At 46.1% G+C, this 25075-nt stretch overlaps 4 protein-coding genes across 4 annotated transcripts; all 4 read left to right on the top strand.

Moving 5' to 3' along the window:
- Window positions 1-2685: 2685 nt before the first annotated feature.
- Window positions 2686-4946, top strand: rps9 (ribosomal protein S9). Its single transcript, XM_084444065.1, has 5 exons — window positions 2686-2710; window positions 3310-3422; window positions 3506-3628; window positions 3842-4028; window positions 4695-4946. The coding sequence occupies exons 2-5, from the start codon at window positions 3326-3328 to the stop codon at window positions 4870-4872; spliced, it is 585 nt and encodes a 194-aa protein (XP_084300191.1). The 5' UTR covers window positions 2686-2710; window positions 3310-3325; the 3' UTR covers window positions 4873-4946.
- Window positions 4947-6679: 1733 nt separating this feature from the next.
- On the top strand, window positions 6680-11862 carry mboat7 (membrane bound O-acyltransferase domain containing 7; the record flags this gene model as incomplete). The annotated part of the gene is made up of 9 exons (XM_084444586.1): window positions 6680-6779; window positions 7541-7620; window positions 7750-7879; window positions 8594-8720; window positions 8920-9076; window positions 9617-9812; window positions 10095-10247; window positions 10631-10807; window positions 11451-11862. Exons 2-9 carry the CDS (start codon window positions 7545-7547, stop codon window positions 11860-11862), a joined length of 1428 nt encoding a protein of 475 aa, XP_084300712.1. The 5' UTR covers window positions 6680-6779; window positions 7541-7544.
- Window positions 11863-14355: 2493 nt separating this feature from the next.
- On the top strand, window positions 14356-21459 carry tmc4 (transmembrane channel-like 4; the record flags this gene model as incomplete). The annotated part of the gene is made up of 16 exons (XM_084444585.1): window positions 14356-14362; window positions 14609-14792; window positions 15324-15472; window positions 15787-15945; window positions 16928-17013; window positions 17348-17493; window positions 17621-17768; window positions 18006-18164; window positions 18539-18696; window positions 19016-19136; window positions 19418-19515; window positions 19829-20012; window positions 20111-20241; window positions 20876-21031; window positions 21161-21239; window positions 21388-21459. The coding sequence occupies 16 exons, from the start codon at window positions 14356-14358 to the stop codon at window positions 21457-21459; spliced, it is 2037 nt and encodes a 678-aa protein (XP_084300711.1).
- Window positions 21460-21830: 371 nt separating this feature from the next.
- Window positions 21831-24078, top strand: leng1 (leukocyte receptor cluster (LRC) member 1). The gene is made up of 4 exons (XM_084444239.1): window positions 21831-22243; window positions 22489-22674; window positions 23019-23347; window positions 23530-24078. Exons 1-4 carry the CDS (start codon window positions 22112-22114, stop codon window positions 23747-23749), a joined length of 867 nt encoding a protein of 288 aa, XP_084300365.1. The 5' UTR covers window positions 21831-22111; the 3' UTR covers window positions 23750-24078.
- Window positions 24079-25075: the final 997 nt, after the last annotated feature.

Below are 25075 nucleotides of genomic sequence, written 5' to 3'. Positions count from 1 at the left end.
ACACATTTTCGCAGCAACAGCTTCTACACACTCCCAAATGGATTTTTCTGGCTCCCATAGACAAACTCATTTCCTACTCCACTGACCAGTGGGGGCCTCCTCCAGCCAGCAAGTTGCATCTCAGAAACACACATATTTTAGAGAAATTTAAACACAAACTCGTTTCTCTGGGAGGTTTTCTCTCACAGACAGTTCAACTTACCCATGTTATCCCTGCAGCCACAACTTCTACACACTCCCAAATTGATTTTTTTCTGAACTCATTTTATACTCCACTGATCTGTGGGGGCCTCCACCAACCAGCCAGACGCATCTCGGAGAGACACACAAACACAAACTCGCTTCTCTGAGAGGACTTCTCTCACTGACAATTCAACTTACCCATGTTATCCTCTCAGCCAGAACTTCTACACACTCCCAATGGATTTTTCTGGCTCCTGTAACCTGGACAAACTAATGTTGCACTCCACCAGAGAGAGAGTTAGAGAGAGAAAGAGAGAGAGACCAATCCGTGGGGTTTTTCCTCCAACCAGCAGGGCTCACCTCGGAGACACATGCGCGAAAGAAATACACAAACACACACACACACAGACTCTCCCACCTACTCCTGCTAGACAAAAATCTTACCTTTCCTGGAATACCTCTTTTTCGTATTATTAAAGATGGAGACACTACATACATGCAGAACACACACACGCACGGACCCCAGACTTGTCTATGGAACAAACGATGGACCCCAGGCTCTCCATGGCTTTTGTTCTCTCCCCCAACTCCAAAACATAAGATAACAGTTGAGCCCCCTCTACCACACTGTCAGAATTGACCCTCTGTCCTATATCAACTAAACCATAACCCTCCTACCCAAATCCTACTTACCTATGACTCTCTTCTGGTCCCCCCCCACATTGGAATTGTCAAAACACCCATCCACCTGAGGGAGTATTTCTGTATTGATTAATACATCACTTCAAAGCATCTCCACTGGGACTCACCCTCCTTACTCTCAGCAAATGTATCTGGCACAAGGGACCAGTGACCAGCTCACTCAGCCCACCACTGACCCAGAAGGGTCCTTTCCATTTTCTGGAGTCCCTTTGGGGCACTTCCACCCAGGACTCCTCCTCGGAAATTAAACACAAACCTAGCGGTTGGTCCCCACAATCTTATTCATTGGATTCAGAATTGGAGTTTAAACCAAACGCCTGGCTACCTGTCCCAACTCTAAGTTATAGGATATCTTCCTACCCGGGACGGTCAACTTTCCATAACAAAGGCCCTAGCTGTTCCCCTTGGGAAACTACCTGGACTTTATTCAAAGCTCTGAATGGCTGGATTCAGAGCAGGCAGCCTATTCTTTTCCTGGACAGGAAACCACCCGGTGAAATTAAACACAAATTGATATCAGAAGATCCAGAAGAGAACGTCATGAAGATTGTAACTACAGAATAGGCTCAATCTGAGACGGTTCAGGTTTCAGCGAGCGGGGGCAGGGTCATGCACACTGCTCGGGTCCCTGGACTGGAGGTTGGTCCGCCCAGGGGTGGTGGCGGGAATTACTCCAACGGTACAGCTTGGTAAATTGTCTTAATAAACAATATTTTGTATGTGAATTGGCACAGGTCCATGTCTTTAATCAATTCCATAGTTAGCCTATTTATGAAATGATGTATTTTCTTATATTTCTTAATTGATTATTATTGTGCTATATTATGTTGTTATGGACTTTTACTTTTATCACTCAATGCACTTTTAAATGAGGATAACCTCAATGTGTTTTTGAGTATAAATAAAGGTTTGAATGAATGAATGAAAATGTAAGGGAGTGGCTCATAGACAACAAACTCTCACTGCATCTGGGAAAAACTGAGTCAATTCTGTTTGGTACCAAGGGCTATCAGTCTAGCCTGGTAGCAGGCTTGTACAGCCTCCACACAACACAATAGATCATGGGTCGGTTTATTTTATCATGGCTTTGTGACTGTCAATAAACACTTGAAAACCACGTGTAATATTTTGTATGTGAATCGGCACAGGTACATGTCTTTAACCAATTCCATAGTTTTGATTTTTCTATGATCAAAGGGAATTAAAAACCAGACAATGGGAGACAATCATAAGAAAGAACACATGTTCCAGTCTAAGAGTGAACTATTACCAACACCCAAGAGGCTATGTGGATTCTGTCCCTCCCGTTCCACCAAGTCTACAGAATAGGCTCAATCTGAGACGGTTCAGGTTTCAGCGAGCGGGGGCAGGGTCATGCACACTGCTCAGGTCCCTGGACTGGAGGTAGGTGAGGTAGCAGAGGTGGTAGCAGAGGTAGGCTAAGCCTTTCCAAACCAATCTGATCGAGAAGTTTTTTTTTTTTAATTATTATTATTATTTCTGCATCTTATACTATTGTAATGGTAGCCTAACTAACGAAAGTTACTGGTATAGTGGCTTAAAAGCACTTTACGATATTTATTTCCACAGTAGGCTATACACATAGGCCTACAGTAGAATACAAACAATAGGGCAACAAAATAACTTTACCCTGACTGATGCACCACCGACCAGTAGAGGGAGGTACAAATTTGACGGTGTTCTAGAAATGACGTCATAACCTCAAACATGTGTCGTGGTGGGAAGTGTAGTTCACATGCTTTGTATAAATTCCTGGGAACTAAACTATCACTTCCTCTTTACTGCACGAGCCTGAGGAAGACAGGTAAATATTAATGCGAGGCTTTTCTCGTCGCCTTATTGAAACGTGAAGAGGGTCGCATAGTGTGAATAAATGGCAGTTCGCGCCTGTAGTAGCAGTACGTTCTCTCTTCGTGAAAAGGCCTGCATTTCGTTGACTTATTAAATGTGTATTTCACATTTATACAATGCGCTTAGTGCAACGTGGGAAGGCGCCGGTGCGGCCTAGCGAGCATAGCTGTTAGCTGACTCAAGTTAACCATGATATATCGCAATGGTTCAGCACGTACTGAGTTTATTATTTATATGCCGTTCTAGTAGATTTAACACTACACTGTATTGCGCCTTTTTTTATTTTTTAAACTTGCTTAGTAGCTATCATGTAGCAAGCTACCCGCTAGCTAACACGAGCTAGCTAGCAAGACCCACGCTATACGTCACGTGTAGACCTACTGTGAAGCGCCAAGCACATATCGTATAGAGTTTAGTTTATACTGAATACGAGGAGCTCAGATGGCTTATAGACCCATGTCTGGAGCAATAGCTTGTCCTATATAGTATAAACAATGCTTAAAAGATTGCAACAATAGACTAACCCGTAAAGGTAAATGTCTTGTTCCCCAGGCACTTCTGAACCAACATGCCCGTTGCCAGGAGTTGGGTTTGTCGCAAGACATACGTCACCCCCCGACGCCCCTTTGAGAAGTCGCGTCTCGACCAGGAGCTTAAGCTCATTGGTAAGGTTCAACTAACAACGTTGCATGTGAAGTGCTGGTCTGGGAAGTTGATTATGCCGTGTTAAGCGTTGTGTCTTTCTCAGGGGAGTATGGTCTGAGGAACAAGCGCGAGGTTTGGAGGGTCAAGTTCACCCTGGCCAAGATCCGCAAGGCTGCCAGAGAGCTGCTTACTCTGGACGAGAAGGACCCCAAGCGTCTCTTTGAAGGTATCGTCCTAACCTCCTGCATGTTAATACTTTTGTAGTTGGCCGGTGATTTAACTATCAACTGTCAGATTCATAGTGGTGTCAAGAATTCCTCGTGAATGAGGCCATGAATGCCCAAGTGTAACAGGGCCGTTCTGAAATATTATTTGAGTGTCTCGTCTACAAAGTATTAGTCCGGTTTCATATACGAGTTCACCTTCCTTCCAATCCCAGGTAATGCTCTGTTGAGGCGCCTGGTGAGGATTGGCGTGCTGGATGAAGGCAAGATGAAGCTGGATTACATCCTGGGCCTGAAGGTTGAAGACTTCCTTGAGAGGAGGCTGCAGACGCAGGTGTTCAAGCTGGGTCTGGCCAAGAGCATCCACCACGCCCGCGTGCTCATCCGCCAGAGGCACATTCGGTATGCATTATGGGAGTTCTGTGATGCTGGGTGGAAAGTTTAATGGGTTTAACTTTGGTGTAATGTACCACAGTGACACTGCTGCTCCAGACTCTCACATGAGATACTTTTCTCAATCCTTCCTCTTCCATCAGAGGGCCATGAACTCACATTGCTCCTCGCTGAGTGCAGTTTAACCTTTCACCAAGGTCAATTCGGTCTAACCGTATACCTTGTCAGTAAGCTCTGCCCAGAGCCAATCCTGCCAAGAGGGCAAAGACTGCCAGCGTGGCTTAATGGCTGACAGGTAAAGTATGGGGGATTGCACCTCGGGCAGCTGTGGAAGTTGTGGTCCGGTTCACGTGAAATACTTACTCTTTTGAAAGTGGCGAGAATGACTTCCATCAGGCCGATGATTTAAATGAATATTCAGACTTTCTGTGGTGTCAAGAATTCCTCGTAAATGAGGCCTGTAGAACCTAACCTCTCACCAGAGACTTGTTTACCCACAAAATAATTTACACTGGTGCAATAAAAGTACAAGTCATTTATTCTAGTTGGCCACATCTCTCATCTAGTAACTAATCTAGTAGGGGTAAAATCGTGTCCTTTCAGATCATTTACCTTTCCAATTTACTTTCCAGCAAGAGCCGAGTTTGATTTCTCTGCTCTGTTTCCGTTCTCCAGTGTCCGCAAGCAGGTGGTGAACATCCCCTCCTTTGTGGTTCGCCTGGACAGCCAGAAGCACATCGACTTCTCCCTGCGCTCACCCTATGGTGGCGGACGCCCTGGCCGCGTCAAGAGAAAGAACGCCAAGAAGGGCCAGGGTGGAGCCGGAGGCGCTGATGATGAAGAGGAGGATTAAGATGGAGGTGGTCCTGGAGGTTTCGGCTTTCTGATGCTTCCTGTTCTCCCTTTTCCAATAAAAAATGAATCTTTGACCAGAGAACGGTTGTCTTTATTAATTTGACTGGTGCAACAGTGGCTTGTCACTTATTTTCCCCCAATAAAGTACACCCTTTTGAGCATGTCCACTCAACCCTCAAGTGAATTTACCTCTAAAGTAAAGGATTGTATATTGTGCAGTTTACATTATGGATCTCACTGGGTAGTGCTAGCTACCAAGACTAGAGTAGAGGGACTAGACTGGCTTGACTGAAATGATGTAACCTACTGCATTTGAGTGGTGCTTATTGTAGTTTTGATTTCTGCCCGCAATAATTCTTTACCTGTTGGACCTTAAAAGCATGCTCAAATTGGCTACCTTGTCCCTTAGGGATAATCCTTAAGTGTAGTGATCTTTGATACAGTAGACGTGGAAACTTAAGGCTAGGCTACTTGCTATGGCCGATTTCTGCTCTACACATTGTGTCCTTTATACACAACCAGAAACAACCTTGTTTGATCTTGTAGTACTTAGTTCACACAGACACACACCAGTCCACATCCAGCTTAGGCCTGGACCTGGGCCCAGTTCCCTTTCTCACCCTACCCTGGGTCCGTATCCTTTTCCCACCCCCAACCCTACCCCCGACCCCTGCCTCTAACTGGACCCAGGCACACCTACACTCACGCTCACACATACAGACATACACCAGTCCTGGGCTCAGATCCCCTCACCCTAACCCGGGTCCGTATCCTTTTCCTACCCCAACCCCTGCCTCTATCTGGGCCCAGGCACGCACACACACAGACACACATCAGTGTTTGCTCTCCCATGATGCTCATTCTTGCTCTAAAAATGTAGTTTGATGTAATGTATTGCTCTATATATGGCACTGTGTGCTACTAACCCTGTTCTGCCTCCCCTCTCCCTAGTGCCTCTCTCCCTCCTATCTTCTAACCAGGTACAGTGGATGCCCCACTGTCACCAGCAGACCACCCTGAGTCCGATAGATACCCCTATGTCTGCTGCAGATGTCGTAGCAAATTAGTTAACACACACACACACGTACACACAGACATACAACAGTCCACTTCTGGCTTTAGGCCTGGGCCCAGTACCCCCTAACCCGGGTCCGTATCCTCTTCCTACCCCTACCCTACCCCTGCCTCTACCTGGACCCAGGCACACTCACACACACACTGACATACACCAGTCCTGGGCTCAGATCCCCTTCCCCTCACCCTAACCTGGGTCCGTATCCTTTTCCTACCCCGATCCTACCCCTGACCCTGCCTCTATCTGGGCCCAGGCACATTTATGCACACACAGACATACACCAATGTTTGCCATGTCTCTCCTATGATGTTATTAGCCTCTCTTACTCTGAAGATGTAATTTAATGTTATTTATTGCTCTATAAATGTTCTTAGCCGGTAGACAAACATACTCCAGGAGCTTGCTCGATCGCCTCGTTGAGAGGGGCCAGGGAAGAACTTTTACAGCTCACTTATCTGGCCCCCGGGTGATTACTGTTTTTTTCCTTCCCTCTGGAATATGTAGGGGTGGGATGTCTGCCCACCTCCCTTGTTCTCTGTAAAGCGCATTGTGTTGCCTCTGGGTATGAAATGTGCTATATAAATAAAGCTTTGATTGATTGATTGATTGATTGATTGATTGATTGATTGATGGATGTAGGCAACTGATGGTCTGTCAATGGGCGGGTCTTGTCATATATATAAATGACATGTTTATGCGGCGCGGTGGTAGTAGGTAGGAAGGAAGTGGATTGAGCAACATTTCACCACCAGTCACCAATGGCTTAAGCAAGACTGCTTTGAATTGAAGCAAACACTGGGTATTATCGAGCACAAGTCTTATTTAAAATCGTAAGTGCTGGCTAACGTTACTTAAAGTAGATCGATATTGCCAGGGTTAGTCTACTGTCCTTAGAGAAAATCAGAATTTAACCTTACCAGATAGCTAGCGAGGGTCTAGCTACCGATATTGCTTGGTAGACTATTGATGGGTACTACTATGCTAGCAATGCATAGCCGGCTAAGAAGCTTACTAGACCTCATATTCCTTTACTGTTGCTAAGATAGCACTAGTAGCTACGCTAACATTAGCTTCATACTCAGCTTATTTCTTTAGCATCAAGCACTTATGCACAATTTGACACCAAGAATAGAGTTATTGCTTACTTAGTCTGCTAGCTTTGCCGTATAACGTGGTATTCATTGGTAGTATACGGGTATGTAGTGCTAGCTAACTTGTGTTACTTAGCGTAACATGCATTCGATTTAAATTGGTTGTAATAGGAACGTTGACATTTCATTTCCGCAGTCATAGGTGGTAGTGTTGCAAACCGCACACCAATGTGTGTTTCCATCTCTAGCACCTGGAGGCAGAAGGTCTATATGTTCTTTAGTTCCTCACTACTAATTGCTGAACATAATGCTGATGGTGGTTATGATGCTTAAGGTGTTCTGTTAACCATGAGGCTGATGCAGTTATACACACGTGCCTTATAGGCTACATTAAAATAGTTATGTTCCCCACTGTGTGTGTGTGTGTGTGTGTGTGTGTGTGTGTGTGTGTGTGTGTGTGTGTGTGTGTGTGTGTGTGTGTGTGTGTGTGTGTGTTATAGAAAGATGTCTCCCGATGAGCTGGTCTATTTGGGAATTCTCGCGGCCTCCATCCCCATTGGATTTCTCTTCCGCTACCTTAGTGAGTATTCTAGACCAGATACTCGGTGGTAAAGTTAAAGCATGTAATGCTAAGACCTCTTGAGGGCAATGGTCTACTTTTTTAATTGTCCCGTGTGGGTGCGCATTGTAATGTCTTATCCTTCTTTAGGTCCTCCAGTGAAGCAGGGGGCAGCATTGCTGTTGGGCCTGTCCATCACAATAGCAACCTGTCAAATCCACACACTCCATTCTCTGTTGACCGTGCTGGGAACATGGGTCATCATCAAGAGCAACTGGAGGTGAGAGTCAGACCCTCCCCAAGCCATTACTGTCGTGTGCTTGACAAAGTTCAGGGACCCGTCATCATTCACCTACAAGCATACAATCACAATACACATTTCCTTGGCCTCTTCCTGTCCCGTTATTCAGGATACGGTTCAGGAAAAGGTGACATTGAAATTGAAGGTGTTATGCAAGTAATGCCGGCCTTACACCTACCGACTTTCCCCCTGATTTCAAAGTCTCAGACAAAATTCCAAAGCTGGAATAAAATCTTGAGAGTCTTGTTGGAGTTGCTGCGCGCTTCCGTGATCACAGTCGTTAGGTGTAAGGTGGTCTTAAAACCCGATTCTGGCCAGTCTTTGTCACGTCTTGGCCTTACGACAATATCTAACATGTTTGATGTTCTCTCAAGTCTCAAGACTTAGTCTTGTCTTATGCAAAATGTGTGGTTCAATGACGTGACCATTATCAACAACCAATAGGCGATTTGCAGAATCCTAGTCTGTGAGTTAAAACTCTTTTAAAAGTCTTTAGATGTGAGAGGGTGTCAGATGACAGTCTTTTAAAAATCTTTTAAAAGTTTTATCAAAGTCTTCTAGTGTATGGACAGCATAAACTAAATAGTCTGTCACCTCTCTCTCTCTCTCTCTCTCTCTCTCTCTCTCTCTCTCTCTCTCTCTCTCTCTCTCTCTCTCTCTCTCTCTCTCTCTCTCTCTCTCTCTCTCTCTCAGGATGGCCCCAGCTCTCTCTCTCGGCTGGACCTTCCTCTACCTCCTCTTCTTCCGCCTGGTCACATGGTTTAATCTGCCACAGCCAACTCCGTTTGCGAACGCCATCCAGCTGCTCCTCACTCTGAAGGTACAGAAATCACATCCACACACACACACACACACACACACACTCTCTCTCTCTCTCTCTCTCTCTCTCTCTCTCTCTCACGCACACACACACACACAGACTCACATACACACACACACATTATTTCCTACCAGGTATTGGTGAGAGCAGCTACACATCCCTCTATACTGTTTTCTCCAACCCTCCTGATTTCACACAGATGGTCAGCATAGCCAATGAGGTGAAGAGTTTCCACCTGGAGAAGAAAAAGGAAGTGAGCTCATTCTCCAAGTCCCCTGTCATTGGTGGATTGTATCGGGAGCCCTCCCTCTATGATATTATAGCCTATAGCTACTGCTATGTGGGTATAATGACAGGTAAGGATGCCCAGGACTGGCGATTTGTGGAAGTGTCCCACTTTCCTTCCTGCCTTGTTGACGTGTCAAATCACTGTCCAGCTGATGTTCTTGAGGCTATTGACTGTTTGCCATGGATTACTATTACGGAGTCCATGTTATACTGAGAGAACTATGAATGTTGAGAAACATGAATGACGTGATATGAATATCTGTGTGTCTGTGGTAAATGTACTCTGTGTGATTTGGCACTAATTTGCTTTTCCACCCATTTTAATTCTTGTTGTCTCTCTGTCTCAATCTCTGGCACTAGTTCACTATTGTGTGAGTCCCCTTTATATTTTTACTTCCGCTGTAATTAGTCTGTCTTGTATCTTCTGTTTTGTTTTCATTCCCTTCATCATCATCCCCTGCCTCCCTCTTGGGTTCAACCATTTTGTCGTCCCGTTTTTCAACTCTGATCATGTTGTATTTTCTGAACCATTCCCCTCCTTTTTTGCCTCTCTCTCCACTTGCAATGCTGTCTTCATCCCTTCATCCTATCCCTTCATTTCCCTAAAGGCCCATTCTTCCGCTTCCAAACCTACGAGGACTGGCTGAGGCAGCCCTGCCCCTTGTCCCTGCCCGGTCGGACCCCCTGCCTGCAGAGGCTGCAGCTGGTGCCCGTCTACGGGGCTCTGTTCCTGGCTGTCAACTCCTTCTTCCCCCTGGCGTACGTCCGCACGGAAGACTTCCTGGAGCACCACTACCTCTTCAGGTATTAAACGAACTAAATCAAGAATATTAATTTGTCTGTTTTGTCAGTTTATACAGGACTGTCTGAGGGGCTTTGCAGCAGAACGTAACCGAGGACAAACAAAAGCGTCTAGCAGTGATTTCCCTCATGTAGCAGATTGAGCTAATTTCACTGAGGTGAGTCATTTATTTAATATTCCACCCACATTTAGTGTTCTCTCTCTCCCTCTCTCTCTCTCTCTCTCTCTCTCTCTCTCTCTCTCTCTCTCTCTCTCTCTCTCTCTCTCTCTCTCCCCCCTCCCAGGCTGTTCTACATGACGGCGGTGTTCTTCGTGTTCAGGATGCGTTTCTACGCTGCATGGTGCGGGGCGGAGGCGGGCTGTATCAGCGCAGGGCTCGGCTGCTACCCAGAGGGGGCGCTCTCCAAACCCGGAGGAGGCCCCACTGTGAACTACAGGTAGAGTTTCATCAGATACACTGTGAACTACAGGTAGTTTCATCAGATACGTTTTCGTTTAGAACGGAAGAACAAGTCACATTGCTGTTACTACAGTAAACAGTAGGTTTTAACCCGCTAAAATGTAATCACAAAACGATGAATGTACTTCTCTCAAGTACTACAACGATCCACCCTCTTAAGCACCTGTTGTATTTTAGATTGCTATTCTTGCACTTTGCCTTCAGCACTAGATTATGCTCTTAGTCACTTGTTTTAGAAAGGAGATGCACTTGTGAGTTCTGGCAAATAGTAGTACATTGGCTTTTCCTACGTTAAATGCAATCATTCTTTGAATAAAAGCGTCAGCTAAATGACTGTAATGTAATGTCTCATGTCTTCAGCCCTGACCCAGACAGTCCAGTTGTGTACGACTTCAAAACCATCCAGAACATCGACTGCTACAACACAGACTTCTGTGTGAAGGTCCGTCACGGGATGCGTTACTGGAACATGACAGTCCAGTGGTGGTTGCATCATTACATCTACCCCAACTCGCCCTTCAAAGCCTACACGCTGAGGTAAGCGCCTAGACTACCACAGAATCTGGCTCATCAGACGCCTGCATTACCAGGCACCATTGGCTGGCCATACGTTTTAGGATTCATTTCCCAAAAATTTTTTTTTGCCTTTAAATCCCTAAATGGTCTAGCCCCGCCCCCTGCCTCTCTGAGCTGTTCCACCCTCATATACCCCCCCCAGTTCTCTCAGGTCAGCTGATCAGCTGCTCCTGATTACCTGAAAGTAAGCTTGAGCTCATAGGGGACCGTGCCATCGCTGGTTCAGCCCCTAAACTGTGGAATGATCTGCCTCTCCACATTAGACTGGCCTCGTCACTGCCTGTCTTTAAACGTCTTCTTAAAACCCACCTTTTTTTCCCTGGCCTTTGACACTTTGTAAGGCGTTGACCTATTTGTGACCTATTTGTATTTGTATGTACTTTATGCCTGTGTGAGCTGTGTATTTATGTTTTTATTTATTCTTCTGTGCAGCACTTTGGTCCTTTGTGGTTTTTATAGTACTTTTACAAATAAAATTGGATTGGATACGGTACCTACCCCACGGTCTGTGACAAGAGTCGCTATCAGGGAGATACCTGATAGACCTTCTACATCTCTCTCTCTGTCTGTGCCCTTCTCTCTCCTCCCTGCCTGTCTCTCTCAGGGCTGGCTGGACCATGTTCATCAGCGCCTACTGGCACGGGCTCCACGTCGGCTACTACCTTTCCTTCCTCACCATCCCGCTGTGCATCGCTGCCGAGTCGGCCATGGAAGCCTCGGTCAGGCCCAGGCTGGGCCCCCGGGGTCAGAGCGCCTTCGACTGGGTCCACTGGTTCCTGAAGATGAGGGCCTACGACTACATGTGCATGGGCTTCGTCCTGCTGAAGGCCAGCGACACTATCAACTACTGGACCTCCATCTACTTCGTCATCCACGTCATCGCCCTCGTCTGCATACTACTGGGGAGGGTGATGAGGCGGGGGAAGAGGGAGGGACGGACTGGTGAAAAAGAGGGTCAGATGGAGGGAGAGAAGGTGGAGGTGAGGGAAGAGGACAGGAGAGAAAAGACAGACTGAGAGTGGGACTCGGAGTCGATGGGTGATTGGATGAGGTGAGATGGAGGTGATGGTAATTGCAGTAATACAACTAGATATTGTGTTATAAACCATGTGTACATCCAGGTCAATAGAGTAGAGAGAAAGAATGTTTGAGCTCAAGGAATGTCACTGCTGATGTGTGAATGGCAGCAGGGTCCAGGGAATGAGTTGATGTTTCACTCTCTTCTTGTGTGCATGTATTGTACAATATGGTTTATGTTCAAGACACAATAAGTATATTTACTTTTACATGTTTTTCAAATTAGTCTAGAATACAAAAAGAGGTTGTCCTCAGACAAAGTCAAGATGCTGCCTCAAAACAGTAGAGGGTGTGGACTCAGAAAAGACGGCACATCTGAACTCTCTCTGTCCCGGGGGACATTTGGTTGCTCAGGGCTCGTCTCCAACAGGTCAAGTGTTCCGGTCAGCTATATCCCCCCCCCCCCCCCCACACACACACTTTCTACTAGCTTAGACAGAAGAAAATCAAATGGATTAAACTGGTAGGTTGTGTATTATCATAGCCAGACCAGCAGAACATTCCAGCAGCCTGTGTCTTTGCATTGCTGTGTTTTCAGTCTTTACTTGGGTAAATTATAATGGAATAGTAATAATAGATTAAGAGCACAAACAAAAGTCCTAACTGTCTGCCTGCAGATTGCACATCGACTGACCTTTCACTGAGATTGTGGGCAGTTGTACAGATTTTTCATTCCATGAAAGGTTCCAGGAAGTACATTACCATGACTCCAGGTTAAGGAGGACATTTTTAGCTCCAGTCTGAAATAAAAACAACTGAGGTTTATTCAATGGGAGGTCAGGTTTATAACTTTGTTCTACCCAGAGCATCTCTGTGTGACTGTAGCTCCGTGTCTGTCACGGTCTCTCGGAGATAGCCCAGAGGAGAATGGTACTTTGATGTCTTTCTCTCAAAGCAAAGCCTTTCAGTGTCAATTTGGAGAGTTTTATGACTGTTTCTGAGCTTGAAACAAGAATAAATACAGGAGAAGCTACCAGAACCAAAAAGATAAACATGGTTTTTATGGGAACTGTGGTTTGAAGAAAAAACTGTCTGAGGCATTTGTTCAGTTGTGATTTAAATCACTGTCGACATTGTCCTCTGCAATGACAGGGTTTTACTGAACTTCTTTTGGGTGAACTGAACTTCTTTTGGGTGAATTCTTTCTCTTGTCTTCCATTCACAAATCACATCTTAAATCACTGCTTAATCATGTGATCAGAGATTTGGTGATTCTTGTTCTTTAGTGTGTCACATGCTTGTGTCTCAGATGAGCTCCTATCCCCTACAGATGCAGTAGAGGAGAACACTGTAGAGAACAGCGATTCACTGGGACAGAGCTGCTCTATTCACTGCCAGATGTCTCGACTGCCATAGTAGGGACCAGTGTGGGTTTCAACCAACATGTCTCACCATGTTTACCTAATTCACAGAGCTTTTAACAACAGTTGAGTACAGTAAAATGATAAGTGAAAAAAGCAAATGCTGTCCTTATTTATTTACCGGTTTACCAGAAGGAGCACTGTCTCAAATTGTGTGCTGTAACTGGTTTCTCCATTTTGTAACGTCGCGCTGACAGCAGAATTAAACATTCCGTTATAATCCTATTCACAAATTGGGATGAAAATAATTTGTAATACTGTAGTCTGTATTCTATTTCTTTAATGTTTTATCTGCTCTCTTCCTTGTGGTATACCCTAAAAGCAAAGAATACCTGCTTTATTTATGCGTTATCAGTTGTCATGCGTGTGACCTAATCCAACTTTTTTTTTTTTTTTTTCATTTTCCAGGTATTATTGCTTTTAAATCGTTTCACCTTGGTATTGTGATGATTGTATTTTTTCTTGCCTTGTCAGTCTTATAAATGAAATACAGATCAGTGTTTCTACACATCAACAGCCTTTGTCTTTATGTCCTACTGGTTCAGTACATCTAGTATCATGTTTACTGGTTATTGCTAGCATTTTTAAAATGTATTTATTTGGTTGTAAGATGTTTCATGAGTTATTATTGGGTTAGACATCTTTACATAATTCACATTTCACTAAACATTCTCCCTTCCCATTGCACACAGAAAAGGGAACTTCCACAAGATTAGGTAAAATATCCGCTCTTGAAATTCTTAACAAGTCTACCCACCATGACAAACACACTCACACACACACACATACACACACTAACATAATGAGAAGAGTAACATGCTGTGTGGATGTGAACAGTCCTGTAGGTGTTCATGGGTTAAATGTCCCAGGACGCACCTGTGCAGGAGGGATGGTCATTTACATGGGGGCAAAGTCCGAGGGGTAGAGGAAGCAACAGACCCAGGTTCTTGGATAGGTACAATTTCCTCGTTGTACTGCGTGTAATCTCTTTCCTGGCTGGCTGTTTAACTGTGGAGTTCACAGAGAATTGGTTGAATTTTGTCTGACTGAGACAGAAGTCAAGGCTCTGCTATGGCAGGTGAGCTGAGTGGCCGTACTGAGAGGGTGTGGCCCCTTCTCTCCCATGCACAGGTATCGGTTTCTCTTCACTGATTGTTTCCTGGTCTGTTTGTTTCCTGATCTGTTTCCGAGGCTACGCCTGGTACTGCATTTTGCAGATATACTAACGCCCAGATGTCTGTTCGTCTCCACGAGCTCTTTGAGATGGCCGACAGACTCCCTTGTTGTTCTGCTTGTGTATTTCTCTATCGTTTCCCTCTCCAAGGCGATGGCTACCACGGTTCCCAGCCGTCTCTGAGGTTACGGACATCTCAGGCCTCCAACCAGAACGCCCCCCAGTTCAACTGGGGCTCCGCCTCCATGGAGGATGAGGAGGGCTGCGGCGAATCAGGATCTGCCCAGGATCTCAAGGACCTTCCTCTACCCATGAGCCTGAAGAGAGCCGTATGGTACGGGACCAATCTGGGCTCTAGTCATCTACAAAACCACCACCATAGCCTGGGTGGGTCGTTCAATGATGAAAGGGTCAGCGGTTCGAATCCCAGCTCTGACTGTCCACATGTCGAAGTGTCCTTGAGCAAGACACCTAACCCCAAATTGCTCCCAATGAGCAGGTTAGCGCCTTGCATGGCAGCTACCGCCATTGGTGTGTGAATGTGTGTGTGAATGGGTGAATGAGAGGCCATTGAAAAGCGCTTTGAGTGCCGCTAAGGTGGAAAAGCGCTATATAAGTGCAGTCCATTTACCATTTATTTACAAAACCATCACCATAGCCTGGGTGCTAGACTGTAGACAAAACCCTCAGTTGGAGACTTTAAAACAGAGTGCCCATACAGTCTAGTTGGCTCTCCTAAAATGCAGAGAAGGACAGTGATGACAGAGGCAGTTTGTCACTGGTTAGTGGCTGTGTCCTCTCTTTGATGACGGGACAGAAACTAGGGACGCTGAGGTGACTGTCCCCTCTCCGATGTCCATCATAGGGACGTACAGCAGATGCGTGTGCCCGTGGTGACGAGCTGGACGTCGTGGAAGAGGAGCAAAGCCAGGTCCCTGAGGAGGTCCAGGGAGCAGGCCATGGGGGTCTGGGCCTACATGGCCCTGTGGAGGAGGCCCCTGAACAAGATAGGAGGTGAACCATTATCTAATACGCCCATATTCTACATACAGTAGTAACACACATACACACACACACACACACTATACCTACATTCTTTCATGTACAGTACCTTGTCACCTTGGTTTTAAAAGGTGCTTTCTAAATAAATTGTACTTACTTACTTACTTACTTACTTACTTACTTACTTACTTACATTTGCCTTTAGGCTTCCATCTATGTTTAAAAGCTCTGTTCAACAAATCACCTACTGTACATAACAAGATCTTCTCGGATTATGCAGGTTTAAGTTATCAAGACACCTCTAATGTTTCATAAACACTTGGCAGGACAATTTGGCGGTGGAGTCCAGTCGTACTTCCTGTTTCTGCGGTTCCTGGTGGTTCTCAACTTCCTGTCCTTCCTGCTGATCGCGGGCTTCGTCCTCATCCCCAGCATTGTGTTCAGAGCCATCGGGACCAGCGCTGATGTCCCGTTCACCATGGCTGGTAATAACAGATGATAGTTACTGTACATTGTCAGCAAATCAAATCAAATCAAACTTTATTTGTATAGCGCATTTCATACACAGAGGCAACACAATGTGCTTTACAGAGAGCAATGGGAGGGTAGGCATAGGTCCCACCCCTACATATTCCAGAGGGAAGCAAAAAAACAATTTCACCCGGGGGCCAGAAAAGTGAGCTGTAAAAGTTCTTCCCTGACCTCTCTCAACGAGACGATCGAGCAGGACTATTCCACCATGTTGACCCCCACGTTGACCTCCACGTTTAGAGCCCCTGAGGATAACAAGGTCAGCCAGGTCATCACATTTTCCACAATGCTACACCCGTCATGTCCGACCTGGGATTCATATGGCCCATAATTGGCCTATCCTTACTGGCTGATGGGTGATGATGATGAGTTAAAGCTCCTCAGGGCAATTCTGTCTCAGTCTGCAATACTAAACAATGCTCACCATCTCCTGTAACAGTATCCTAGCAACAGCTGCACAGCTGCACTTGAACTGTCTGGGTCTACCCCAAATGTTCTCAATAACATTTTCAAGGAGCTGCTCCTAAGCCTAGTGAGATGTGAAGCTATTAAGCATGACCCAGCTGTTTGTAGCCTAGGCTTGCAGTGAGTTGATTTAATTTGATATGGACATGACAGATACATTAGACTTGTACATGTGCACAAAAAACAGAATGTTTTTAGTGATTGTAGCCTTAGGCTAATTTCCAACACCTGTCCACAGGAGGCTTTTACAAACATATCAGCACATACAGATACATACATTAAAAACATACACAGATATATAATCCCTAAAATGAGACTGCAGGAGGATTTGTTTGAGTAAGGCAGACTTCTAGTCACACGATTTTCACAGACTTTCGAGATCTTGGCCTAGTCGAGCGCAGCGTTTAGAGACTGATTCTAAGCAGACTTCAGTGTTTTTATCTCTCTTTCTTTGTACTTTGTGTTTCTCAGGTCCAAATGAATGCATGGAATATGACCCTAATCCTGAAGGCTTGGTAGTGTTCTACACTTACTTCCTGGACTTACTCTCTGGAACGGTGAGAGGCAGCAGCTTCTTGAGGTGTTCAGGGAGTGTCTTCTTCGGTGTTTAGGGAGACATGGTATCAGAGCTATAAGTTCAGAAGACAAAACTATATTAACATTGTCTCTGTACAATCTCATAGAGATCCTGATCACCCAGTTGAACAGGACAGTACTGTGGTTTGTCCCTGAACTCTCCCACACATCTCAGCTGTATTCTCCCAGGAGTCAGTAGATGAGACAACACAATGAAGAGACAACACAATGATAAGTGTCAGTGTTCAGGTTCTCTGGCTCAGTATGTTCAGTATTCTCTGCATCCTCTGCCCCCTCCCCACTCTATGTTCCCAGGGCTTCATGGAGTTCTCCTACCTGTTCTACGGCTACTACAACACCACCGTGGCAGAGAGCAGTGGCTTCGCTTACAACATCCCCCTTGCCTACATCTTCACCACGGTCTTCTACCTCGCCTTCTGCCTCATCTGTATCATCGCACGGTCAGTCCCAGAATTCACTATTACTGTTCTGGAAGGCCTTGTTTTTAATTGGCCGGCAGCACTGCGGTGCGATCCGGCGAACTGACCCGCGTCCTTGTAATCCCCCAACCTGATTGGCCGTTTGCAGCATGGGAAGCGCAGCTCGTGTTGCCGTGGCGACGAGCGGCGGCGCCGCCGGCGGTTACAGCGAGCTGGTGTTCACCGGCTGGGACTACGGTTGCCAGGGAGACCGGGCCACTAGGCTGAAACAGAACAACATCCGGTATCAGCTACAGGTGAGCCTCTCTCAACAAGAGGGATGAAGATGACGGCGATGACGGTGATGATGATGAAGATGAGTGGGAGATGAATTATGAACAAAATTCCTCCTACAGTTCGATATAGACAGCCATGACATGCACGGCCATTACTCTACCCCAACCGTACACACACACACACACACACACACACACACACACACACACACACACACACACACACACACACACACACACTCTCTTCTCTCTGTCCAGGTGGACCTGGAAGAGGAGAGGTTAAAGAGGAAGGCTGCCTCTCTGACCTTGTGTCAGACCGTTGGCCTGTACACTCTGCGCCTCCTGCTGAACCTCCTCTGTCTGGGCCTCATCGGTGCAGCCTTCTCCGCCATCGCCCAGGCTACCGCCTTCAGCCAGGTCAGTCCAAGACCAAAACAAGACGTTCCCCTGTCTCTTTCTCCCTTCCCTCCCTCCCTCTCTCCCTCCCTCTCTGTCTCCCTCCCTCCCTCTCTCCCTCTCTGTCTCCCTCCCTCCCTCCCTCTCTTTCTCCCTCCCTCCTTCCCTCCCTCCCTCTCTCCCTCCCTCTCTGTCTCCCTCCCTCTCTGTCTCCCTCCCTCCCTCCCTCCCTCCCTCCCTCTCTGTCTCCTCCCTCTAGTCCCCCAACCTGTTTGTTGGACATGCAGGATGTTGATGAGTTTTCCCAAATGATAGCCGTGACCGTCTGAGTGTGGGCTTAAGGTCGGGTCCCTCTGGGCTCGTTGATGGAGTCTTTGTCTGGAACCGTCTCTCAGGGTCAGAGTGGGGTGACGGGGATCCTGGGGCTGTTCTGGGAGTACCTCCCCTCCATCGCCATCACCGCCGGAAACTTCCTGGTGCCTTTCCTCTGTGACCAGATCGCTCTACTGGAGCGATACTCTCCCAGCACTACCATCATAGTGGCGCTGCTGAGGTACACGCGTGTGTGTGTGTGTATGTGTGTGTGTGTGTGTGTGTGTGTGTGTGTCAAATAATTATTCATTCATACACTGCACTGTAACTTTTATTCCTGTATTTTATTTTTCCTGCATTTTGTTTTAAATGTACTTTTTTTGCATTTCATTTGATATGACCTTTTACGTGTTGCACTTTGTCTTGATGCTTTTAATGTCTCATGTAAAGCATTTTGAATTGCATTGTTGCTGAAATGTGCTATACAAATAAACTTGCCTTGCCGTGTGTGTGTGTGTGTGTGTGCGTGTGTGTGTGTGTGTGTGTGTGTGTGTGTCCAGGTCCGTGTTCCTGCGTCTGGTCAGTCTGGGGGTCCTTCTCTTCACTCTGTGGAGTCAGGTCACCTGTTATGACGAGAGTGCGGCCTGTGAGCCCTGTCAGTACAACTATAAGGACTATCCGGTAATCAAATCAAATCAAATCAAACTTTATTTGTATAGTGTATTTCATACACGGAGGGAACACAATGCGCTTTACAGAGAGCAATGGGAGGGTGGACATAGGTCCCACCCCTGCATAATCACTCTCATGGCATGCCTCCAAAACATAATCATGGTCACCTCCTCACCATTATGTAAACTAATCAAAAACACTGTGTGTGTGTGTGTGTGTGTGTGTGTGTGTGTGTGTGTGTGTGTGTGTGTGTGTGTGTGTGTGTGTGTGTGTGTGTGTGTGTGTGCTAGTGCTGGGAGACCCGAGTAGGTCAGGAGATGTACAAACTGGCCCTGTTTGACTTCCTCACCACCATCGCCGTTCTCATCTTGGTGGAGTTCCCTCGCAGGTAGAACTCTGGGACCACTTTGTTCCCTCGCAGGTAGAACCCGGGGACCACTATGTTCCCTCGCAGGTAGAACTCTGGGAACACTATGTTCCCTCGCAGGTAGAACCCGGGGACCACTATGTTCCCTCGCAGGTAGAACTCTGGGACCACTATGTTCCCTCGCAGGTAGAACCCGGGGACCACTATGTTCCCTCGCAGGTAGAACTCTGGGACCACTATGTAATCACCATCAAAGGCCAGTAAAGTTGTGCTTTAAAACATGTGATGGTTTGACCTGCTCTGCATCAGCTAAATGTCCCTGTCATTGAGGCAGGATGGTGGTGGACCACTGCTCCTGTACGCTGGCGCAATGGGTGGGCCGACAGGAGTTCCTGGTTCCTCCCAACGTGCTGGGTCTGGTCTACAGTCAAACAGTGGTGTGGACCGGGACTCTCTTCTGCCCCCTGCTGCCTCTCATCAACACCCTGAAGTTTGTCATCATCTTCTACTGCAAGAAGGTCAGACTGCTTAGATTCCTGTTAGAATAGAAACACTGGTTATATGTTCAGTAGCCTAGTAGTGTTCAACTCATCCCCTCTGTTTTACCTGTGTCCAGATCACTCTGTTCCAGAATTGTCGTCCTGCTCTGAAGACTTTCCGCTCCACCACCTCAACATTCTTCTTCCTGGTGGTGCTGGTGTTTGGTTGGAGCCTCGCGCTGGTTGCTATGATCTACAGTTTGGCAGAGTGGGTCGAACGGTGTTTCATTACTTGATAAATGAATACCTTATTTGTTAGCTACTCCCCAGGGACAATGCGGGGCGAGAGGTCATGTTTTTGGTGGCATGTGTACGTCCATGCGTCCATGCGTCTGTCTGTTAGCAAGATTGCGCCAAAACTACCAGACCGATTTTCACGGAACTCGGTGGAAGGGTGTGGCATGGGCCAACGACAACTACACCAGCCGCCCAAACATGGCTGACCATTCACCACCATTCATTGTTTGGACTCGGGGAGCGAAAAATTCCCCCCATTCAATGTCAATAGAGGGAACTGAAACAGCTACATCTCGACATGGGAAGGTCACAGAGACACAGGGTTTAGACTGGCGTAAAACTCTCGACCTGATGAGGTCATCAATACCAATCATATCGTGCTCGCACGCACGGCCACGAAATGCATTTGTGGGCGGAGGTCTGTGCTCTCTGAGCACCATTTCTAGTTTCATATTACTATTGGTATGATAACACTTTATTAATCCCAGAGGGGGAAGGGATTCAGGAAATTCAGGAATTATATGGAACTATGGTACTCTAGTAGCAGCAGTACAAGCTATAAGGTGATTTTAACTCTATTTAATTGTGTCTCTTGTGATCTTCAGGATCCATCCCTCTTGGAGCTGTGGGCCGTTCCGTTCTCTTTCTACCATGTGGAGTATCATTCCCATCACCTTTGATACACTTTCTCTGACGACAAAGGACTTCCTGTTCTATATAGGCTCCCAAGCCTTCTCCATCCCCTTGTGTATCTTCTCGTGGTGAGTGGCAGTGTACTATAGTAGGCTACTTACATTCGTTATCTATACACCAATCTGGTCACTGTTTTCATATAGTACATGAGACCATATGTGATATAGTGTAAACTCTACTCCTTTTCTCCCTGGCAGTGTGGTGCTGTGTTATGTGGCAGCCCTGGCCTCAGTCTATGGGAAGACTGTTGCTCTACTAAGGGCACAGCTTAAACTGGTGAGTTTATTCCTAAATGCGTGATAGTCTACATAGCAAAAGCAGGATCAGTTACACTGGTGCATGACAGCTGACAGTTACACAACTGATTTCCTAATAGTGCAGAAGTACAGTGTTGCTTAAGTTGTATTTCTTCTTTGTTCGATAGGAGGGGCGTGATAAGCAGTTCCTGGTCAAGCAGATTGAGGAGCTGAGTGGGAAAATGGGGGTTCAAATATGAAGAATGGACGAATTTTACATTTAATGCAGTATGGAACTAAAATATAACATTTTAATGAACCAATTCTAGATGCCCCAGATGTCTATATATCAGAAAATATTGTTTGTGTGATCATTTATTTAATTTGATGGCCCTCGCAGTTTAGTTTAAAAATGTAAAGATACAATTCTGTTGATTTTATTTATCAATGTTGGTTCATCTTACTCAATAGGAGGTTGAAAAACCCTCTGAGGTTCCTGCTTAATAAAAGAGTCCTCTGGCGCCCCCCTTTGCCCTGTTGTGACATGTACTTCCGGTTAGTTTGCTGGCTGTTTTTGAGAGTTGGCGTGAGCTTGTCATGTTTTTCTCGGTTTATCAGAAATATTCGGTCAAAGTAAACTGTTGGCTCTGCAGTATCTAAAGACAGATTTGGACTACGGTGTTACGAGGAGCTGCGTTCGTGGGAAGAGTGAGAAAGTGTACAGTAGCTGGATATAGCTAACGTTAGCTTGCTAGCTAGTGCTGTTGTGTTGTGACCTTAACGTTACAAATCTTGGCTTGCTGCTAGCTAGTCGGTTAACTAGCTACGTCTGGCTTCTTCGACCAGAGGAGAACATCACTTGCTAGACATTTCTAAACTATTCGATTGAACTGTACAAGACAGTTGTGAGAAATGAACATCCTCCCCAAGAAGAGCTGGCATGTTCGCAACAAAGATAACATCGCGCGCGTGCGTCGGGACGAGGCGCAAGCGGCAGAAGAAGAGCGCGAGATCCAGAGACGAGTGGGACGGGCAGAGCAAGAGGTAGGTAACCATAGCAACCTGGTACCCCCCTCAACTGTAGTTGTGTGTCAATTAAAATATCTGTCGATTGGGGTATTGAACTCAGTGACAATTAGATTAAAACCTCCGAATTTTGAGTTTGTGGAGTGGTGCTTAGTCAACTTTAGTTCTGTCAATTCAGTCTCCATCTTTCAGGCCAGACCGCACCCTGAATACCTCTGGAGTGCCTTTTATTTCCTTGTAGTGACATCTCCTCTTCTCTGCAGGCGCGGACAGAGTTCCTGAGACAGAAGTCTCGGTCTTTACTTCAACAGCCAGACGGACCGAAAGACGGCGCAGACAGATCAGACGAGCCAACGGGGGTGATAGAACACCTCAATCTATTTCCTCTGGAGGAGTCTGCAGAGAAGAAAGGAAACGAGGACTATCTCAAAGAAAAAAAAGAGGAAAAGGTGATTTCTTTTACTCTTTATGGCACTTTTTCTTTTCACCTCTGTTGAGACAAAATGTAATTTTGCACACAAATCCTTATTATCTGTATCATCATCCTCATAACCACAGACAGTGTTTTTCTTTCTGTTCACGTCAGAGTTGCTTCCTGTGTTCATCTGGATGCCGCGTTATCTGAACTGTGCTGTGCTGCCAACTCACGCTTTTGGCCTCTGTCACGATGAAATATAAGCTGATTGGTCGAAGTTGGCGACCCTCCCCAATATGGCTGCCAGTCCACCTATTATAGGACGCTGATATAAATCTCCATCCTGCGATGTCTAACGCCACGGTTCTCTTGTTCTAGGAGCGCCAGGAACGCGCTATCGGTCTCCTGGTGTCTCTGGGCCCACAACCAGGGACTGAGGTGACGCCATGGTACATGAAAACAGGCAGAGAAAAAGAGGAGGACAAGAAGGATGGGAAAGACAAGAAAGAGAAGGAAGAGAAGAGAGACAAGGGCAAGAGACCAGCGATCAGTCAGGAGGAGAAGGAGAAGAGAGACCGGAGACTGAAGGACATTTTGGATCCGTTGAAAGACATGAAAAAAGCTCTGGCGATAAAGGATAGAAAAGAACACAAGAGCAAAAAAAAGGAGAAGTTGTTTCGAGTGGAGAAGACGAGCGGGGGACAGAGGTTTGAAACAAGCCCCCCTCTTCTTTATGAACAGCCACCCAACTTATTAATTACTAATCTAATAACCCTCAGCTGAGAGCAGATACATTTGGACTTTAAACGACCTATGCGATCTTAATGTAATTCATTTGACCATCATAAACACAGGTTTGATGCTAACCCCCTCACCCCTTTCTCTCTAGCTCTATTGAGAGGTTGCGCGCGGAGCGACTGCAGAGAGAGGCAGAGGAGAAGAGGCGAGCCAAGGCCCTGCTGGACCAGAAGAACGGCGTGGGCCAGGCGAAGGAGCAGGAGAAGGAGGTGGAGGAGCGAGACAGGCCGTATAACAGCGGCTTCTTCCCGGAGCTGGCCCGCAAGCGCCAGAGAAGAGACCGAGACAGCTGGAGGGACGGTCTGTTCTGAAGCCCGTCGAACGGAATCTAACAGAACACTCACACGGAGGCGGGATCTTTGATCGTCTAGCTGCCTTCTGATGTGAAAGTGTGCTTGTGCTGTTGGTCAACTTGTTCATGTTTGTCAGCGTCTTCCTACAGCTTACAGCATGAGTTGTTGTGATGTAAATAACAAAAGTGAGCTCAATGTCAAACTACATTTTTATTTATTTCAAACATCCCACAAGAGAGACACTTGAGATTAAAAGGAAAAAACACTTTCTGTTTACAGATCTTTTCATGATTGAATGCGTCAACTCAGTATCCTGGAGATAGTTTCCTTTCCGTTGGTTTACAATCTCTTTCTCGTTCATTTTAACTGCCCTGGCCCAAATCATGCTGTGAAATGTGCCCCACTGCCCCCTGTGTATTTCTTGAGAACTGAGATGAAGGAAACGAGGTGGAAGCTCCTACCAGTGAGCAAATTGTATATAAATATACTGGTGAAAGCTACAATATGGGTGGTGGGGTCTGTAAAAATGTTTTAAGTTAATGATGTCATGAGAGAAGATAAGAAGAGAGGGGTATTATTGGGATACAGCGGGAATGTGATATTTGTTAACCCATGGAAAATGCATCTCCATAGTCTTCCCCCAACCCAATTTAGGAACTGTATTGGGGTAATCAATCTGGAAGCCACATTCATATCTCTGTCAAGGTGTCAGTTCGATAAAGATCAGTGGTTTGAGATGAGAACTGGAATAGAATTAAGCCTACACATTTTCTCAATAAGGAAGTAGGTCTATTGCATTATAATCAGTATTCTCGTGACATCGGGTAGCCTAATATGCACTTTAACTATAAAATAAAATATTGTCCAGAATCTTGGATTGACCTGTCGTGTGAAACGCTCCTTGTTTTGTGTTTCATGTTCCCAGGCTATAAACACATAGCCTACTAATTGGGTTAATATTATGGATTTTTTGCGAAATAATCCACTGTCCTACTGTCATCATAAACATTACATTTCTCATCTGACGCAAGTAGGCTAACGGAGCGCCACATTCACAAACCGGAGACAGCGCGTGCTAGACAGACGCGCAAATGAAAACCATGATAATGCAAGCTCGGTGTCTGACGTAGGCTAGTCAAGATTTAACGGGAGAAATAGACTACAGCGAGCACACTAGTATCGGTGGAAAGGCAGGCAAAACGGAAAATAGCGCATGTTTTTGACCTGGCTGGAGTTATTTGTTGTTTTCGTCGCCGTTTTGGCAGAGTCCCCTAAATAACTCTGGCTTCACGGGGAACGCTCGTTTGGACTGGTTGACTGACGGGATGCACAAAAGAGCGTCTC

Source organism: Borostomias antarcticus (genome assembly GCF_949987555.1).
Source record: "Borostomias antarcticus genome assembly, chromosome: 10".
In the NCBI taxonomy this organism is placed as follows: Eukaryota; Metazoa; Chordata; class Actinopteri; order Stomiiformes; family Stomiidae; genus Borostomias; species Borostomias antarcticus.
This window is presented reverse-complemented; position numbering and strand designations above follow the sequence as displayed.

What these genes read in the sequence shown, in the direction of transcription:
- rps9 (XM_084444065.1), top strand. Translation starts at nt 3,326, where the DNA reads ATGCCCGTTGCCAGGAGTTGGGTTTGTCGCAAGACATACGTCACCCCC. An exon ending in CCCCAAGCGTCTCTTTGAAG is followed by an intron (nt 3,629 to 3,841) that starts GTATCGTCCTAA and finishes TTCCAATCCCAG; the next exon opens with GTAATGCTCTGTTGAGGCGC. An exon ending in ATCCGCCAGAGGCACATTCG is followed by an intron (nt 4,029 to 4,694) that starts GTATGCATTATG and finishes TCCGTTCTCCAG; the next exon opens with TGTCCGCAAGCAGGTGGTGA.
- leng1 (XM_084444239.1), top strand. Translation starts at nt 22,112, where the DNA reads ATGAACATCCTCCCCAAGAAGAGCTGGCATGTTCGCAACAAAGATAAC. An exon ending in AAGAAAAAAAAGAGGAAAAG is followed by an intron (nt 22,675 to 23,018) that starts GTGATTTCTTTT and finishes CTCTTGTTCTAG; the next exon opens with GAGCGCCAGGAACGCGCTAT. An exon ending in AAGACGAGCGGGGGACAGAG is followed by an intron (nt 23,348 to 23,529) that starts GTTTGAAACAAG and finishes CTTTCTCTCTAG; the next exon opens with CTCTATTGAGAGGTTGCGCG.